This window comes from Acinonyx jubatus, chromosome C1, assembly GCF_027475565.1.
Source record: "Acinonyx jubatus isolate Ajub_Pintada_27869175 chromosome C1, VMU_Ajub_asm_v1.0, whole genome shotgun sequence".
Lineage (NCBI taxonomy): Eukaryota > Metazoa > Chordata > Mammalia > Carnivora > Felidae > Acinonyx > Acinonyx jubatus.
Window position 1 is genome coordinate 19,436,123 of NC_069381.1, and position 12,817 is coordinate 19,448,939.

The 12,817-nt window shown below is 49.5% G+C and overlaps 2 protein-coding genes across 7 annotated transcripts in view; both read left to right on the forward strand.

Moving 5' to 3' along the window:
- CEP85 (centrosomal protein 85) overlaps nucleotides 1-12,429 on the forward strand; it is a 38,148-nt gene extending 25,719 nt beyond the window's left edge. For 5 of the 6 annotated variants that reach the window (XM_027059986.2, XM_027059985.2, XM_053209446.1 and 2 more), the window contains 8 exons: nucleotides 872-1,024; nucleotides 1,251-1,402; nucleotides 2,538-2,652; nucleotides 3,773-3,823; nucleotides 6,188-6,295; nucleotides 7,416-7,641; nucleotides 8,016-11,090; nucleotides 11,999-12,429. In XM_027059986.2, the coding sequence (XP_026915787.2) occupies nucleotides 872-1,024; nucleotides 1,251-1,402; nucleotides 2,538-2,652; nucleotides 3,773-3,823; nucleotides 6,188-6,295; nucleotides 7,416-7,641; nucleotides 8,016-8,176 (966 nt within the window). In that variant the 3' untranslated portion in view covers nucleotides 8,177-11,090; nucleotides 11,999-12,429. Of the gene's footprint in view, nucleotides 1-871; nucleotides 1,025-1,250; nucleotides 1,403-2,072; nucleotides 2,223-2,537; nucleotides 2,653-3,772; nucleotides 3,824-6,187; nucleotides 6,296-7,415; nucleotides 7,642-8,015; nucleotides 11,091-11,998 lie in introns of those variants that run through there. The other variant, XM_027059990.2, reaches the window with a different exon arrangement.
- SH3BGRL3 (SH3 domain binding glutamate rich protein like 3) lies at nucleotides 10,900-12,429 on the forward strand. Its single transcript, XM_027059996.2, has 3 exons — nucleotides 10,900-11,090; nucleotides 11,711-11,878; nucleotides 11,999-12,429. Exons 1-3 carry the CDS (start codon nucleotides 11,043-11,045, stop codon nucleotides 12,062-12,064), a joined length of 282 nt encoding a protein of 93 aa, XP_026915797.1. The 5' UTR covers nucleotides 10,900-11,042; the 3' UTR covers nucleotides 12,065-12,429.
- Nucleotides 12,430-12,817: the final 388 nt, after the last annotated feature.

The following is a 12,817-nucleotide window of genomic DNA, read 5'->3' on the forward strand; positions in this document are numbered from 1 at the left end:
GAAGAAAGCATTACCTATTTCACTGGAACAGACCAGACCACTATGAATAACAGAGATGCTCATATTGTTTGGCAAATCCTAAGAGTATAGAAGTTTTTTCCCAGAACCCCAGGACAAAAACCAGATGGATTCTTTATTACAGGCATACCTTGTTTTATTGTGCTTCACTTTATCGTGTGTCTCAAATACTGCATTTTTTACAAATTGAAGATTTGTGGCAACCCTGCCTTGATAAAAATCTTTTGGTGCCATTTTTCCAACAGCATTTGCTTATTTCATGTCTCTGTGTTATATTTTGGTAATTCTTGCAGTATTTCAAACTTTCTCATTATGATTATGTTTGTTTTAGTGACCTGTGATCTGTGATTAAGACTTGCTGAAAGCTCAGATGATGATCAGCCTATTTTAGCAATAAAGTATATTTTAATTAAGACATGTACATTGTTTTTTTAGACACAATGCTATTGCACACCTCATAGACTACAGTGTAGTGTAAACATAACTTTTATGTGAACTAGGAAACCAAAAAATTCATTTGACGTGTTTTATTGTGATACTCACTTTATTGCAGTGGTCTGGAACCAAACCTGCAGCGTCACCCAGGTATGCCTGTATGTAGAAGTGCTACCAGTTTTTAAAAACTCCCCAAGGAGCCCTTCTTTCCTACCCTTGATTGGAACGTTCAGGTGTGTTAACTCTGCAGTTTATGCCCTAATTTCAAATGGCAAAATTTGAACAGCTCCCTGTCTTCATTGTAGTAGAACGACATTTACAGCTCTAAGGGCAGAGACAATGGTCATTTCAGAAAAAAAGGTGATGTTCAGAGTCCTAGAGGAGTCAGTGGAGACAGATTCTTGACTTCTTTCCTTAGGTCAAGGGTCGTGATAAACATATCAATAATTTGAAAAAGAAATGTCAGAAGGAGTCAGAGCAGAACCGGGAGAAGCAGCAGCGTATTGAGACCTTGGAGCGTTACCTGGCTGACCTGCCCACCCTGGAAGATCATCAGAAGCAGAGCCAGCAGGTAGCAGCAATGTCTGGGCATACCTGGGGCTAGCAAGGAGTGGCCAAGCAGGGGGACTTCCTCAGCCTCTGCTGTATGCAGTTACCCTGTGGCTTCCTAAAGGAAAAACCCAAAGGAGTCAAGTCCAGACTCACATCTGTCCAATTTGCAATTGGACTGCACATTTTTTTGAGATATGCAGTATTCCTTGGCTTATTGACCGTAAGTATGGGATCCTGTCTCTCAGCTTAAGGATTCTGAATTGAAGAGTACAGAGCTGCAGGAGAGAGTAACCGAGCTGGAGAGTTTGCTGGAGGAAACCCAGGCAGCCTGCAGAGAGAAGGAGGGTCAACTGGAAAGCCTGAGACAGAGAGGAGCAGAATTCTCCAGTAGACATAGGTAAATAAATACTCTTGTGTAGTTGAGGAAAGGAGTGGAGAGTTAGGTCTATCCTACTTACTACCTGTGTGACTTAGAGCAAATCACTTTACTTTTCTGAGCTTCGTTTCTTTGGAATATGAATAATAGGATAGCTGCTTATGGGCAAGGAATAGGTCTTTGAGATGGAGAGTGGAGGGTGTAGTAGTGCAGTGGGGGTTTGTCATTATATCCTTTGGAAGGTCCAACCCAGTGCCTGGCATAATAATAATAATAATAATAATAATAATAATAATGATAGTAATCCTTGAGTATGTATGTGTTGAGCGAAGGGAACTACTTTATATACTGGGAAATTAGTTAACTGTATATTTGCAAAAGCAGATCCTGATGTTAAGGGTGGGGGGTGATCTACATTTTGAACCTTGTAAGCTAAAGGCTACTAGGAACATCTGTTTCTCTTCAGCCCTAGGGATTGTTCTCGATTGCCACAACAGGTTCTAAGAACAAAACAAGATGCCATAATGTACTCTCAGGGTATTTTGAGAGCCTCTTCCATATCAGTTGCAGTTTCTGAAAATGTGATGGCTGTGTTTCGACAGCCTCTTGGACCAAATCCAGTTTCTAATGGGATGGATTGGATTTCTCATCCCAAATTCAACCATAGTGACCCTGTTGTTTGTCTCAGCAGATGAGCCATAATGAAAGTGATTGTGGGGATCCATTGGAGGAGACCTTCGGTTGGAGTCAGAAGAGAGGTTGGGGTCAAAGTTGACCCTGCCCCAGACTATGTGTGCCAAGAAAAAAAGATTTTGTTTTCCAAAATTTCTACAGTATACATGTATGACTTTTATAATCTAAATACATGTGATGAGTGTTTATTTTTAAATATCAAAACAAATATAAAAGAGCATTGGGCAGGTAGAGAATTGGTGGAAGAGTGGATAGATGCTGGCCTCTAGGGAAGAGAACTAACATACGCTAGGCAACTTGTGTGTGGTACACCCTATGTTACAACAGACCTAACACGTTATCCCCAGATATGGCTTGGAAGGGCCTGAGTGTCTTACCCCAAACGTACAATAAATAATAGAATCAGGAGGCAAAGCCACATCTGCCTGACTTCAAAATTCTTAAAGAGGCCACTGTCTTTCAGCCTGCAAGATAAGCAGTGTGTGGAGGAGGCCAGTGGAGAAGGTCCAGCCCAACAGGGAGAAGGTCCAAAAGTGGAAATGGAGTCCTGGCAGAAAGAATGTGATTCCCTCCGAAAGGTGACTGAGTGTGTCCAGGCTGTAATAGAGGGCAGGCTGAGAAGGAAGAGAAGATTGTGTACTGGGAAGGAACCATGAATTTCTGGCCCTGGGCCACCTAAGATGCATTACCCAGAGCTTTCCTCTCTTTTCTGAGAAGTCACCCCTGCATAATAAGTTTGCATTTTAGATATTTATTCTTACAACAGGCAAGCAGAATTAGGAGAGGATATGCTTTTGAACATCCAAACTAGATGCTCCAAAATGGTACATTGATGCTTGGTGCACTTCATTCATGGCTTAGGCCCCACACAGAACCTCTTGCATTGGGCAGAGTTCTAACTGGCAAAGTGGCCCTAATTTAGCAGAGAAGAAAGAGTCCAAACCTATTAGTGAGACTGATAGGTAGGTTAAAAAAAAAAAAAAAGACCCAGAGGGGCACCTGGGTGGCTCAGTTGTTTAAGTGTCCGACTCTTGATCTCAGTTCAGGTCATGATCTTTCAGCTCATCAGATTGAGCCCCGCTTGCGCTCTGTGCTGAGAGCACAGAGCCTGCTTGGGATTCTCTCTCTATCCCCCCGCTCTCTGCCCCTCCCCTACTTGCTCTCTCAAAATAAATAAATATACCCCAGAAATGGTTCAGAGAATACCTGAGGTCTCAAAGGACAGGAAATGGCCTATTCGTGGTCTCTCCTTGAACAGCCTTGTGACCAAAGCTATAAATAATAGCATTCATCACAGCTCTGGATAGGCCAGACTTCATTAAACTGAATTTTTGGTCCTGTCCTCTACTAAAGAACTAAAATGTACACTGGTTATATATAAAGTTTATTCTACTGGCCCACAGTTATCCGAGTGAATTCCCCACTTCCTCCCAGTAGTGGTCATAGTCCACATTACATTCCAGTTTAAACCTCTTTGTGAGTAGAGTACAGAAGTGTGAAGCTAGCTAGCTATAGCTAGGATAGGGAATCTGGGTTTTTTTCTGTAAGTAGAGCTAAATTGCTTTCACCCTGGTTTCACTATTGATTGGCTATAGCCACAGTGGCACTAATAGACCGTAGATCCTGATGTAGCCTCTTGCCCTCTGACCTTACCATCAGCCTGTGCTTATAGCCTTCCTTGATAACTTTGCCTTTCAGATTGTGGAGAAGCAACAACAGAAGATGGATCAGCTGCGTTCACAAGTACAGGTGAGCTGGTGTCCTTATGACACGGTGAGCAGGACTTGATGGAATCTCTAGAATTCGGCCAACTCTATATTCTGTGTCATACAATTTGCTCAGTGTTAGGAGTATAGCAAGAATGAGACCCAATCAGTGCTTTTAGCCTGCAATCTTGTGGGGAAGAGGTTTTAGCACAATATTATGAGAACAATGTCCTTGCTGCTTTGGGGGAGCATAGAAGAGTCAGTGAAAGCAGGGCAGGTTAAGGAAGGGTTTCTGGAGATCATGAGCCTGGAACAAGGAGGAAAAGTTAGCTAGGCAAAGAAGAGCTGAATACTTTGGTTTTAGAATTCCAGATAGAAGGAATAGCACACGGAGCACTTGGGTGGCTCGTTCGGTTAAGAGTCCAACTCAATTTTGGCTCAGGTCATGATCTCACAGTTCGTGGGCTCAATCCCTACATCGGGCTCCATACTGACAGTGCGAATAGAATGTAATTTAGGTGTGAGGTAGTCAGATTTGCAACTCAGGCTTGAGTGTGGAAAGATTGGCACTTGGAGAGAAACAAGGCTGGAGGCTGGTGGATTATTGCAGAAATCCTGGTGAGAGATGATGAAGGAACCTGGCAGCATAGCAAGGAGAAGAAGCTGTGAGGGACAGATTCAAGTGAATTTTAGGAAGTGGAATTAAGAGGAATCAGTGACTGACAAGATGTAGGGGGTTAGAGAATAAGGAAAAACTAAAGACAACTCCTGGTTTCTATTTTGGGCCAGAGTAGGGAGGTGTCCTTAATTGGGTTCTCCAAAAAACCCTAGATAAAGCAGGTGCACTCTTTGGACTCCAAAAGAGGTTTTCTCATCAAAACTGTGAAATGCACTCACTCTGAGAGCAGCTCAAAGCTGCAGTCCTGCCTTTGCCATCATGTAGGTTGGGCTACGTCTGTCTAGTTCCCCTATTTCAAGTCCTATAAGAAGATAGTCAAGCCTAGTGAGTGTTTATATTCATTGAAAATCCCAGGTTCCTAGTAGAGCTTTTAATGTGTCTCAAATACATACCCTGAAACCCTCAGCTCTCAAAAAGGTTGAAAAAGCCCAACTTTTTTTTAATATATATATATTTTTTAAATACTTTATTTATATTTAAGAGAGAGTGCGTGAGTGGGAGAGGGACAGAGAGATGGAGAGAGAATCTGAAGCAGGTGCCAGGCTCTGAGTTGTCAGCACAGAGCCCAATGCAGGGTTCAAACTCACGAGCTGCAAGATCATGACCTGAGCCAAAGTAAGATGCTCAACCAACTGAACCACCCAGGTGCCCCAAAAAAGCCCCACCTTTTACATTGACCCATGATGAAACTTCTCAGGCAAATTAAAATATCAGATGAATTTGCTGGAATCAAGTAGATTCAAAACTGTCACCTTGGGTATTTCATGGTGATGAGATGTTCTCCTTTGGCAGTTTTTTATTAATACAAAATGGGAAAATTCAGAAAATTTTTAAATACTTTATTCAAATAAGTTTCAAAATTGGGGGAGGGGAGTTGGAATGAATAGAATGAGAGGCAAAAAATAACAAACCTAAATACCTCCCTGTCCCTGACCCTGACCATCCCTACACACACACTCTCTCTCTCTCTCTCCCTCCCTCTCCCCCTCTCCCTCCTAACTAGATTAGGTGACTGTGGGAGCACTCCTACCCCTTATCTCTGTCAGAAGCATTTAATACACAGTATTCTCAAGGGCTTTGGCTGTGGGCTCCTCAAAGACTGGTATTGTTTGGTATTCTTTTCAGTATCCTCAGTGCCTGTCACAGTGTTCAGTAAGTACTGAACTCAACTGAATAGACCTTTCTTGCCCTCAAGAAAGTTGTGGGGGGGGGGAACCATGTGCACTGCCAACAAGTGTACTCATGAGCCATGATGGAAGTATGAGTAGCAGGGCGAGAGTAGGATTAATAGAATCTGATTTGCGGATTAAGGAAGGCTCAGGTGGGCCTTGAAGGTTTCCTGGGTTATAGAGCAGAAGAGTAGCCTAGACAAAGGGGAAGGAGAGTGAGCAAGTTTGGAGCTAGAGCCTTTGGGAATGAAGGCTGTGCAGTCATTTGATGTGGCTGGAGTAGAGGCTGTGTGGAAGGTGAAAAGAGATGTGGCTAGAAAAGTAGGTAAGGGCCAGACTAGTCTGGAATGCCCTGCTGAGGAGCTGACCTCTAATTGGTCAGCAACTATAGGAGGGTTTCAAAGGGAAGTAGCAGATGAGGGCTTTTCTAAGATAATCGCTAAGCTGTGTATGGGCGGGGTGGGGCTTTACTATAGAGTCCAGGCCAGAGGTGACATGGTCTAAACCAGATGTGTTACTCCTCATATGCAATCCTACCACTCCTTGCCCTGGGATTCAGAGCCTAGAGCAGGAGGTGGCTCAGGAAGAAGGAGCAAGCCAGGCCCTGAAAGAGGAGGCCCAGCGGAGGGAGACAGCCCTGCAGCAGCTTCGCACAGCCGTGAAAGAGGTGAGCAGCAGCATCTGGGCCTCGTGGTACTGCCTCCACAAGCCTGGTTTCTCAGTGTACCTTCCCCATCCCTACTCCCACAAGAGCCCTCATGTTTGAGAGGTCCCTGCTGAACAGCTGTTTTTGACAGAAGAATGGAAAGGGACGCCGCATCATCCTTTCTGTTAAAGGTCGTAATCCCATCTTAGGCCATATCTACCCAGGAAAGTGTTTTGGATGCAAGAAGTCAGTCTCTCTCCCTTTGTTTTCCTTTAGCCACAGGTTTGTGGGGTTGGGGAGGAAGGGTTCAAGAAGACTGAGAGCTCGGTGGTCCTCATGGAGTATACAGAGCTGTCAGCAAGGGGTGACCAAGTTCACTGACCTAGGAAGGAGTCTCTCAGAGCTGGGATTGTCACATGGCCCAGTGTACGTGAAAGGCTGGGACTGGAGGAAGAACTCTATTCAGTGTTTTTAAAACAGAATAGAGGGAGGGAGGGGAAAATGGGTTAAGCTGTTCAGGGAGAGAGAGAGAAGGAGACACATACATGAATAGCTGGTCTTTGTAGAAAAGCCTGATTCTACTGAGGTGAAGGTGTAAAAATGCAAGCAGGGCACATTCCAGTGCTGTGTCCTCCAGGTTCCTAGCTCCCTCAGGCCCCCACCCAGTGGCCACTAGCTGTATTGTTGTCTTTCTTGCCCCCTTTATTCCTCTGACACACTCTGATCAGGCTGGCTGGTGGCCACTTTTGTCAGGGTGGCAGGGAGAGATTGAAACCAGTGTCTCCTCAGATTTCACAGTTCACGTTAAGCCTCCTCTAATAGCCTGGTTAACAGAGTTGGCTGAGGGACTGCCTTCAGATAGAGTTCCGAGGGGCGGGAGTATCTTCTCTGGCTCCTGAACAGAAACCTGGAGGCTGATGACTCAGAGTCTGCTGGGGAAGACGCCAGTACTGGAACCCTATGGGCCTGACCTACCTGCAGGAGAACTTAGGCCCAGTTTTGGGAATAGGGGGAGTGCTAAGCCTGTTGGTAGTGGTGGGGAGGGGCGATATCCCCTGTGACTCGTGTATTCACGTACATGTATAAATAGTCTGCCCTTCCCTGGGCTTGGGTTAATGTGTTTGCCCATCTGTCGGCTCAGCTTTCAGTACAGAACCAGGACCTGATCGAGAAGAATCTGACACTCCAGGAACACCTGCGTCAAGCCCAACCAGGGTCTCCATCTTCACCAGATACAGCCCAGCTGGCATTTGAACTGCACCAGGAGTTGGCCAGTTGCCTTCAAGATCTGCAGGCTGTCTGTAGCATTGTGACCCAGAGGGCCCAGGGCCATGACCCCAATCTCTCCCTGCTCCTGGGCATTCACTGTGAGTCCTCAGGCCAGTCTGGGACACAGGAGAGAGTGGCTTTCATTCTTCTGTCACCCCCATCCAATTTTCCCATCCTTTGTGTGATCAAGGCTCTGTAGACCTGGTCACTGCCCCTGGGAGCTTATGTGTTTTGCAAAGTAGATACTCAGTAGATCTGTTTTGGAAGCAGTCATCCTTATGGGTACTTGAATGCGGGACAAACAGAAAATGGCCCTTAGCAAGTTTTCAGCCCACTGTCCCCATCTGCTTTTTTAAAAACATGTGTTTTAAGACCATGGGTCTCAAAGTACTGCGTATCCATACCACCCCCTCCATTGAAAGCATCTCCTAACTGACTCACTAACATTCTCTTGAAATGCTCTTCTCCCCAGCTGCACAGCACCCAGGGATTCAACTAGATTTGCAGAAGCCAGATGTGATCAGGAGGAAACTAGAAGAGGTTCAACAGCTGCGCCGTGACATCGAGGACTTAAGGACCACCATGTCAGACAGATATGCCCAGGATATGGGAGAAAACTGTGTCACTCAGTGAGGAATGCTGGGGGTGGCATAGACTCCGTTCCCCCAGGGAAGATCTGGTCTGCTGAGAGCCCAGTCTTGCAGGTCCTGCCCTGACAATCTCTTGCCTCCTATTTGCTGCTATTCCCAGAGAGAAGGGATGGAGGGGGGTAAGAACCTGCATCTGGGGCCAAGGGCTGATTAAGGAACTGTGCCTGCCCTGCCCCACACTGGCTTTGCCTTGTTGGATTGCATTTGTCCTGTCATACTGATTTACCCTTTGAGGGTGAGTTACTAATTAACTTTTGCAGGTTAACTGGTAAGTCCTCACAGACTGTTCCCAGCCCCAGGCTGACGTCAAAGGTAAACAGGCTGCTCACTTCCCTTTTCCGTCCTCTGGATGGATCCACGTTCATTCCCACTCCATACTTTGGTCCTGCTGATGTCCACTGGAAAGGCTGAGTACCAGTCACAGTGGCCATGTGAGAATTCTCAGACCAGTCGGCTAGCCTGCCTGGGATCTAAGTTGGCTTTCGGGGTATTCTTTGGCCTGGTCCCACTGCTGCTTCCTCAGGACTCTTGTTCTCACAGATGCCTCAGGGTGATCTGTTTATTAGCAAAGCACCCACTAGAATTGGCCTAGGGATTGTATCCAGGTCTCCTTAATCTGAGCTGTCATGCCATTTTGCAGGATACCCCATTCTCCAGCTGCTCTGTCCCATGGGGCCCTGGCCATGTGGTTAGCACAGCTCCCTTCTCCTTTGTTCTCAGGCCATCCAGGTAGCCCCCTTGTAAACTCTTCTCTATGGTTCTGGGTTTGGGCAGGATTTTCCCTCATATTGCCACAGGGCAACTGTCAAGTTACTCACCTCCTCCTCCTGGGGCTGAGGCCAGAGCCCAGTCCTGATTTGTGCCTCTCTTTTGTTTAGGGGCAGGGTCCTTTCCCTTTATTGCTCTGGGGCCCCTTTGAAAGTTCAGAGTACCCGGTATAGCTTGGCTCTAAGTTCTAGCTTTCCGTATTTGCTGGGTTTTGTTTCTCTGGGGCCTTTGGGGACCCTGTGCTTTTTATTTTCTCTTGCCTTCTCATGTATGGAGCATCTCAGAACACAATTGTTTGTATCCGGTTGTTGGGCTGGCCCCAGGCCTCCTCTAGATCTGGAGCCAGGCCAAGCCAAGGCTTTGTAAGGGTATGGAGGAGCACTGAGCAGTTCAGAAGCCAGCCACTGAGTTTGTTGCTAAGCTTTGAGCTGTCAGAGAAGCATCCTGGACCTCATTCTTGGGTCTGAATGAGACTCGTTAAGTGTTTTTACAATTTTGTGTCTTATTTATGGAGTGATGTATCCCTTCCATTCAGAGCAGCCCCACCCAGCCATCCCCTCAGCCTCTGGGCTCCTTCCTGCCTCCTAAAAGCAGAGCTGCCTGGTTGGTCTCCACCCTGTGTTGGGAGCCCAGCCACCATGCTCACGGGTATTTTTCCTCAAAGTTTATAAGCAGTTATTTATATGAATCCTTGTTATGTCAACTGGTTTGTATTGCCTATTTTGATTACAAAATAAAATATTTAACAAACTCCTCAGTTTTCTATCACCATTATCACCATCCCTTACTCCACCCCTCATTTTGCCTTATTGGAACCAAGGCCCGGGTGTTTAGCCAAGTTCCCCAGACAGCAGCAAGGAGGGACCTTTGGCAGGTCCAGGCTCTCATCTGTGTTTCTACCACTTCCGCTCCTCTGGTGTTCTCTATGGGGACAAATAAGATCTCTTCTGACACTACTTTCTATTGGGTGAAGCTGCCCTGAGTCATTGAGCAAGTCTGTCGTTGGAAAGAGTTTCAGTAAGTCTCTGAGAGGAAGTCTGCTTCTAGGTTGCTGTGAGGAAGTGGCTTCCCTGGAGCCAGGCAGGGCCCTGTTTGCCTCACGGAGCTAAAGTGGTCTTTCTGGGCTGCTATTTGAGCCCTGGGGTGGGGTGGGGGGCCTGTGAGGGCAGTCCTGGCCAACCCCAGACAGACAGCTGAGCCCAATTTGGGCTGATGAGTCTCTCAACCCCCTGGATTTTTTCTGGGAGCAGGAGCAGCTTTAGAATGCCATCTGGGGTTGGAGTTGAGCTAGGGCCACCCTGAGACCAGCTGTGGATCTTGAACAAGGGCGGGCCGGGCTCCCCGGAGTCCCGACCAACTGCTGCCTCCACCCGTTCTAGAGCTAGCAAACTCTTACCTTGGCCTCCATCTGGTGCCTTGAGGGTGTGGCCCTGTCTCCGGCCACCACCCTTCCTTGTCTAGACTTGCCTGAGTAGAGAGGAACTTGTGGGGAAATCTCCCAGCAGGGGCTGTCCCTGCTTTGGTGTGCCATGGGGTTAGCCATGTATGAGTGTCACCCGGGGACTGTGGGAAGGGGTCCCTTGGAGCAAGATTCCCTAGCCAAGGAACTGTAGGTTTCAAAACAGCCCAAGCCTTCAAAGCTCCAGCTGCGCCGTGCTATCGTGGCACTGAGGGTGGGTAGCTGGGTGCAGTAAACCCGGGCGACGCTGAAAAGGCCTTTGCCAAGCCGTCACCCAGGCCCTCCCTGGCCTTTCCGGCCACCAGCCCCCTCCCCCCACCTCACGCTGAACCCCAGATCAGGGAAGGCGCGGGAGGGGGACGGCCTCGCGCAGCACTAGGGTCCTCGGCGCGCCCCGTCACTGAGGGGGAGGGGAGGGGGCAGCGGCGCGCGGGGCGGGGTCGCTCAGGCTCCGCCCCGGCCGCACGCCTGCCCGCGCCGCCCATTGGTCCTGAGAGCGGTGACTCGCGGGCAGAGCAGGAAGGAAACCGCTCCCGAGCGCGGCGGCGTCGTCTCCAGGCCGTGCGGCTGCCGCTACAGCCAGCCATCCGTCCGCTTGTCGGCTTGCCAGTCCACCCGCAGCATGAGCGGCCTGCGCGTCTACAGCACGTCGGTCACCGGCTCCCGCGAAGTGAGTGCACGCCCCGGGTGAAAGCTTGGGCGGCGGAGTCCGGGCGCTACGGCCCGGCGCCGAAGACCCGCCCCCAGGGCGGAGCGGGGGGCGAGAAGGTGCGGGGCTCGGCCTCCTGGGTCGAGTCCCAACGCGGGCCCCGAGTCTGTGCCTTGAACTCCTCCGTTGGGCATCCTGGATCCTTAGCAGCCCCGGGACGAGCTGCCCGCGCCCATCCCATCTCTCAGACACGCACTCTCTGCAACCCCCCTGCGACCCCGATCACGTCCTGATCGTGCTCTTCCTCTCCCCCACTTTGTGTGTACCTAGGCAGGGGTGGCCCCTTAACCTGCCTCCACCAAGGCCTGCCCTGCCTTCCCCTCGCTGAGTTCCTGGTTCTCTCCACTCTGAACTTTATCCCACTTCCCTTCGTTCTGACTCCCCTCCTCATGGTGGTCCCTCTTCTCATCCTGCCCCGCTGCAAACCTGACTCATCCTCCTAACTCCCTAGTGGCCAGAACCCTCGCCCAGGGTGTGGAGGGACACAAAAACTACTGGCCACAGTCCCTGTCTTTCTGCCCAGGTTTCCCCCGTAAATCCTCCAGCCTGCTCACTAACCCCTGCCCGCCCTCTACCCCCAGATCAAGTCCCAGCAGAGCGAGGTGACCCGCATCCTGGATGGGAAGCGCATCCAGTACCAGCTAGTGGACATCTCCCAGGACAACGCCCTGCGGGATGAGATGCGAGCCTTGGCGGGCAACCCCAAGGCCACCCCACCCCAGATTGTCAACGGGGACCAGTACTGTGGGGTATGAACCCCGGGGGTTGGGAGTGGGGAAGTGTAGGACTTCTGCTGACTCAGAAGTCAGTCAGACCTGGGACAAAACACCAGCAGTCAGGTTGACCATCTCTCCCCTCCCCTCGCCTAGGACTATGAGCTTTTCGTGGAGGCTGTGGAACAAAACACACTGCAGGAGTTCCTGAAACTGGCCTGAGCCCACTGGACTCCATCACCACGTCCCCCCGCAGCCACCGCCGGCCATGAAGGACCTTGTGACCAACTCCCTGTCATTCCTAGCCTTCCGACCTTAGAATCTCTCCCCGCAACCCAAGCCCCCCTCCTCCCCCTCTCTAATTTAGCCCCCTCTTCTCCATTCAAAGGCAACATTCCTTACCCACTAGTCTCAGAAATTGTCTTAAGCAACAGCCCAAGTGCTGGCTGTTGTCAGCCAGGCCCTGAGGCTGCCACCCTGCCTGGCACTGGCTGATGGGCACCTTTGTGGGTTCCATTAGCCAGGGCTCTGCCAAAGGCCCCGCATTCCTTGTCCCCTAGAGACAATTAAATGTCCCATTCCACTGACACCGTGTCTGTTTGATATGGCCTGAGTCCTTGGTCTGAGCAAGGCTGGTAGATGGGATTGTCTGAGGCCGTGGTCCCACGGGCAGGTCGGTCGGGCCGTCTCCTGTGTGGCACCTCTGTGTATGATTGCGCACGTATGTGGGTGTATGTCTGGCATATGCATAACTGTGTGGACCAGCGTTTCTCCAAACAGTGTGGGTGGGTCACTTCCTGATTCACATGCATGTGATAGTGTCCTGACACGCCCGGCTTGGTGAGTGTAGCACATCTGTATGCCTGTCGGTAATGTGACCGCGCCATGTGGCTGCCTGCCTGGGTTCCAGCATCCTGGCTAAGTATGGGCGTGTCATGGAAGTGGGTTCATGGCCGCAGTTCTGCCAGTTTGGGC